The sequence below is a fragment of the Filicampus tigris genome, chromosome 17 (assembly GCF_054856515.1).
Source record: "Filicampus tigris isolate MCC_2025a chromosome 17, RoL_Ftig_1.0, whole genome shotgun sequence".
NCBI classification, from domain to species: domain Eukaryota; kingdom Metazoa; phylum Chordata; class Actinopteri; order Syngnathiformes; family Syngnathidae; genus Filicampus; species Filicampus tigris.
Window position 1 is genome coordinate 8,662,347 of NC_141233.1, and position 6,412 is coordinate 8,668,758.

At 41.4% G+C, this 6,412-nt stretch overlaps 1 protein-coding gene across 1 annotated transcript; it reads left to right on the plus strand.

The window, feature by feature from the left end:
- The first annotated feature begins 356 nt into the window (after positions 1-356).
- On the plus strand, positions 357-4,661 carry rtn2b (reticulon 2b). Its single transcript, XM_086012769.1, has 7 exons — positions 357-474; positions 1,253-1,460; positions 2,131-2,269; positions 2,364-2,433; positions 2,790-2,836; positions 3,276-3,334; positions 3,417-4,661. The coding sequence occupies exons 1-7, from the start codon at positions 462-464 to the stop codon at positions 3,517-3,519; spliced, it is 639 nt and encodes a 212-aa protein (XP_085868895.1). The 5' UTR covers positions 357-461; the 3' UTR covers positions 3,520-4,661.
- The last annotated feature ends 1,751 nt before the right edge of the window (positions 4,662-6,412 follow it).

A 6,412-nucleotide genomic window follows, 5' to 3' on the forward strand; every position in this document is an offset into this window, starting at 1 on the left:
AGAACCATGAATTGAATTGAATTTAATGAATTGAATTGCACTTCATAATGGGGGGGGGGGGGGGACATCTTTACTCTGAGGTGTGTGTGTTTTTTCAGTCTAGCTTGGCTTTAGATTAAACGTTAGCTAGCTAGCTATCCAGCTGCAGGAGAGATGACCTTACAAAAGTCTTTAATGCCGAGGACAGATGAATGTTGTCAGTGGGCCACCAACTAGCTCGAGGCACACGAGAGTCTGAAAGCTGAGGGATGAGTCCATGCTGATGTCTCAAGTTGCCAATTTGTGCGTGCGTGCGTGCGTGCGTGCGTGTTTGTATCCAAAGTGGGGCCATCCAATACGGGATAAAATTAGGCCAGGGCGTCCTTATACTGCTGACAGAGCGGTGGTGGCCAAAAAAAGCCTGCGGCGGTGCACAGCCAACAAGAAGGAAAGAGAGGAGCGCGAACAGGACCTCCGCCGAAATGGCCAGCAAACGTAAGGAAACAAATGGTGACACACTTTGAAGTTAAGAGCGATCACGCTGTCAATCAATCGGGCTGTCAGGTGCATGTGGAAATGGGAGCTGATTTATTTTTTTATTTGTCTGTCCAGAAAGGTGTGAGACCACAAACTGATTTTGTTTCATTTTGTTAAAAGTCAGGGAATGGATACGGCTTCCCCCCCACCCATTCTCGATGCTAAAGTGTTGTGTGTGTGTGAATATAGAATCTAGTGTGCAAGTAACTCTTTATTGAGAAAAGAACCCTAATTTGTAAAAGCTGTGCATCAATCTAATAATTATTTTCCTTTCTGTCTTAAACAGTTTATAGCCACTGAAATCAAATGATCAAAAAAAAAGCGTCATAAAAATGTTGATGTTTTCCAATATTTCCCCAGGGTTACATTTCATTGAGTGCTCCATAAAGAAAAGGCTTAATGTGATGACAAATTACGCAATAACTATTATCAGCAGTTGTTTGCTGTGTGTAGTGTTTGGGTCGCTCTTGATATTTATTGACTTCATATTTTAAAGTGGGCTTTGCTAATTCCGCACACAGAAAACAGCCGTGAGCTGTGATTGGGCGTTACCTGAGGTTGTGGGTTCAAATCCCAGCTCTGTCTTCCCTGTGTGGAATTTCTATTTTCTCTCGAACAACCCCACGGGTCATTTGTATCAAGTAATGAAGCCTGCTGAATGATTTTAACTTGAAATAATTACAAAAATGAAAAAAAGTCAGTTTTCACGAAGTTAACCGCATGTTGTGTTTGGCAGTGATGGACCTGGTCTATTGGAAGAGCACGAGCAGGACCGGGGTGGTGTTCACGGGCTTGGTGGTGTGTCTGGCCAGTCTGTTCCAGCTGAGCGCCATCACTGTACTCTCGCACATTTGTTTGGGCGTCATGTGCGTCACTTTCCCCCTGCGCCTCTACTACAAGCTGCTGGAGCTGCTGCGCTGCAACCCTGGGCTGCATCCTTTCCAGTGAGTCCATTCACATTGCTTTGACTGGCTGACGGGATGTAACATCACGAAAGGTCCACGTTATACTTGCTGACACATTTACGCTTTAAACTCTGGGCTGCATTCGCACGCAGGCTGGCGGATCTGAGAGTGTGAGGTCTGCGCTGCTGTGGGAGTGATCACAGCCAACTTTGATCATGCCATGCACGTCCATCCATTTTTGCTTATCCTTATGGTGGCGAACAGATGACGATGATGATTATAATTTTTCGATTTGGTTCAATTTCCGTTTGGTTTTTATTTTATGCTCCTCATAAGTTGACATTCTACGTCACCCTCTTTATTTATATCATCATTTTTTTGGGGAGCTGCGTTCAAATTCACACCGGAGGTGTTCAGTGGGGGGCAGCATGCCGCAGCAGCCCAGATCTCGCCTAAAGTCTGCTCGGGTAGGCTCGGTCGCGACACTGATGAGGACCAGTGTTGTGTAAAATGGATGGATGACTGCAAATGTGTTTGAGGGGTTATAGGTCAGGGCTCTCAGATTTTTCCACACTACACTAGTCATGCTGTTAGGAAAAGGGTCCAGACTCTAATCCAACCATATTGGGTTGATTATTAATTGATTATGAAGTCTATGTCCATAATTGGATCCATATTTAAATCATGATGTATGTCAATGTACTTCCAGGTCATATCTGGACTACGACAGCTCTCTGACAGACAAGGAAACAGTGATGCTGGTGGAGGAGGTGGTGCTGCTAATAGCATTCGCCGTCACACAGCTCAAACGTCTTCTTTTCATTGATAATGTGCTTGACTCGCTCAAGGTTAGAGACTGGGTTGCTTGAAAGCAAAATATTCAGGATTTGATACCGATGACATTTTCTGTGTTTTTTTTTTTTTTTTTTTGTCTTCTCTCAGTTTGTTTTGCTGCTGTACCTGCTGACCTATGTCGGCGTTCTCACTGCTGGACTGACTCTGGTCATAGCTGGTGAGTTCAGAAAATGGTTTGTGGTTCTTTAATCAATGCCAACGAATAACTTGAAATGCGTGTGGTTTTTAACTCTACTGGTACAACGTTGCTTAAGTAATATTCGAACCTTGACTAGATATTACTGTAGGATGTTTTAGAACCACTGAAAGTATACATAGTGGATATAAAATGTCTACACACCCCTGTCCAAACTCATGTTGGATTAATCACAAATCAAGTTCAGATGTTCTAGTAGGCTTTTCGTGGCATTTTGATAGTCACAACATTGAACACTATTTACTGCATGTTTTACTTACTTACTTACTAACTCATCTTATTCGTTGATTTTAACATCAATATTTTTCGTGTTGCAGCTGTCATTGCTCTCTTTTCTTTTCCTCTGCTCTACAAAAAACAGCAGGTAAGATTTAGAACGTATGCATCTTATTGGGAAGATTCTCATCGGCCACAACATTAGGTACGCCTGCGCAACTGAACAACATCCACTACTACATGAGCTGCATCACTACAACCACAATAACAAACAAACATGCATCCATGCATCTATACTGCTCGTCCTCTTTAAAGGTGAGCTAGAGCGGTACAGGCATGGTTTTTTTTGGAATATGAGACCAAAGTACCTGGCTTTACACATTATGTAAACTCCACAAAGGAAGGCTGCCCAATATAAACATGTTATTAAAATATAGACATTTTTAAGGGAAGAGTTTTTGATACACCTCTTGTCTTGAAAAGTAGGTTGTGCAGGTGTATTGTACCTAATATTGTGACCAGGTGGTGAAGAAATATCTAGATGTTAACCAGTCCCCCTCAACCCCCCCCCCCCCCCACTATGCCAGGTGAGGATAAGAAGGATTGTCAGAGCTTTCAAAGCAATTGAGAAGAAAATCAAAACGTGGTAAGTAGTTACAAAACGAGTCGTCACATCCCTGCATACAGTCTGTACAGTAACTAATATAGTCCATCATGCATCGTGTCAGGTGCCTCGGGGTGCACGATGCAGTCAAATCGGCTCGCGCACAAGCCGCCAACTCCAAACTTGCCCCTACGCCAGCCTCCAAACCGAAAATGAAGGCAAAGTAAAGAGCGCATGCACGATGTTTCCATGTGTCAAAATGACGGTGGTGTTGGTGGTGCCGCATCCTCCGTGAGTCCACCATGACGTTGGTTTTGGAGCACCATCTAATCCACGATGACAGCTGAAACAAAGCTGCTATTCATTAGGAGGACGTGCGAGGAGAGAGGACTTTTATTCGGCAAGATACCTTGTGTGGGCAAACGGCTTCACACATCCACTTTAGTCATGGACAGCATGCACACAAGATCCCTTTTTTTTTTTTTTTTTTTTTTTTTTGGGCCAACAGGTCTACTAGCACAAGCACCGTGTTCCTGTTGCGATGCAAAATGTTTTGTGGCATTTTTAATTTTTTTAATTTTTTTTGATTTTTACTAAAGACATAATTTGAATAAAACTGACATGAACCTCACCTGCCAATCATATTGCATATGACGATATAGTTTTTGTCTTAAAATTGTAATCCTTTCTAACTTGTGTGAGACCTGACATCTAAAAATGTATTTTAAAAAGAAAACACAACCAAAAGGAAGCTATTTATAAACAATCCCATCAGTAAATGTATCTTAATGTTCATAGATTAATGGCACACTATCAATGACTTTTATGTACAAAACATCTCAGACTGCACTCAATAATCCAATAACCTACTAAACATATCTATTCCAAAATACAGGGCCTTGCGAAACAAGTTTAATTCTTTCCGTGACCACACTCAAAACTTCAATCACTCATAATCGCAAATCATCTTTTCCCATTGAAATGAATGGCAATACCATAAATCCATTCCAACCCCCCAAAAAAATGTACCGGTAATGAAATGCTGTCAATTGAATGGCCATTGTGCTGCTGCCCGCCTTGGCCACCTGGGGGCAGTATAGGGCAAAAAGATACAGTATAGATATCTCAGCTGATCTCAGCTCCTCACTGAGGATAAAGAATATGACTATGAGTACCGTTATATTGGCTGTCTAAATTTGGTGCTGCATCATTTGGGTTCAAATATCATGCTTAATTAAAGGGCTATACATGTGTTTGCCACTATGCGTCAGCATTTGCGTTAAGATAGCGGACTAAAGACTAAGCGAGTGTTTTAAATAATTGTGTAATTCAATTTGTTTTCTATTTATGTATGCTTTATTCTGCTACATCACTGGTGATGATAGAAAACAAATAGGCCTCCTTTCTGTTAAAGTTAAACGGGCAGAAGTTAATTGTCAGAATCATTTTGTAATTGCTCTCTTCAGATGTGAATTTGCTTTATTGACTAATTGTTACTGTTATGCAAAAGTATGCTGATATAACTGATGACCCTATACTGCACTACATGTCTTAATGAGCTAAAGGGGTGGAAGTAGTGGGCCGGTACTCTTATCAGAAGTGAAAATGAAAGATAATATGGAGTCTGTCTCTTTCTTACAGTTATAACAATTTTCACCCTTCGGGAAATACTTTCTACACGATGTTAGTGTGTCTGTGGTAATCTTTGGTCACTGATGTTGGCTCCGACATGCAATCCAAATTATGTTCTAGTTCATCCACAAGGTGTCAAAGTGTCCTAACACTTACATAAAGGTATCTGTAGATTTGTTATTTCATTGTAGCTGTGAAATGTAATATGTTGGAACTGTGAACTTCACACCCCACATTTCACAGATAAAAGCAAAACAATCTCACTACATCAGCTAGTACGTCAGAAGTCTTTTTGTTTTGGGTACAGTACAGGCCCCTTTTTATACAAGGCATTTCTGAAGAATAAACTGAAAACTGTATTAGTATCAGTGCTTTGTTCATTTTATCTTTTATTTTTGGCTGTTTCACTCCCTTCTGTAATAAAAAGCAACAATGTGACTTAATTTATCTGCTGTACCATGGCAAAACCCCCCAAACACTTGTCACCTTCTAATATGAGCGATTTAGAGGGGATTTCTAGATTCTCCTTTAATTTGGTTTTGTTTGGGCCTGGTACACAAGCATGACATAGAGAAAAAAGTCAGCCATTTTTTTTTTTTTAACCTGAGCAACTGAATCAGTACTACTTTTTAGTTTTTACCACTCTTTTTTCTTTTTTTTTAAAAGACAACCTAGTATCTATACTTCTACTTAAGTACAGAGTGTGATTACTTTTGTCACCTCTGATTATTTTACTTTTACCAAGATCTTAAGCAAAATATATATAACAAAATAAAGGGCAAAGAGCAACAACAACAACAACAACAACAACAACAAAAAACAGTCATGTCGAGTGGTGAGAAGTACAGTACCTGATGTTGTAGTTCATCGTGAGGCCACTGGATGTCGCTATTGGAAAGTGTCAGTATGGGAGGTGGGCGGAGCTCAGAGGAGCTGTGACGAGTCCGCTGCAAAGTGGACATACAAATGGATGCTGACGGTGACGGTCATGTTTAGTCATAAATACACGATGTTCCCACGCGTAGCCATTCTACACCGTCACGCGCAGAGGGTACTGTGACTGTCATCTTGAAATGAAATCTCAGCATACTTTCTCCATTGTTCAACAATTTCTTGAATGATGGGAGAATTATTTTCTTGTTTCTCTGCAGAAGTCACACTTCTTGGAACAGCCTACAAAAAACAGTTGTGAGCAAAGTAAGGCCCGCGGGCCACATAGGGCTCACTTCACATGGTTACTATTACAATTAGCACCAGTAATGCGCTACAGAGAAAGTTTATGTCACATCTTATTTGTGGCAATGCACTTCAGAGACCCAACTATTTATACATCCACCCATCCATTATCTGTACCGCTTCTCCTCACAAGGGTCGCGGGGCGTGCTGGAGCCTATCCCAGCTGTCTTTGGGCAGTAGGCGGGGGACACCCTGAACTGGTTGCCAGCCAATCGCAGGGCACACAGAGACAAACATCCGCACTCACAATCA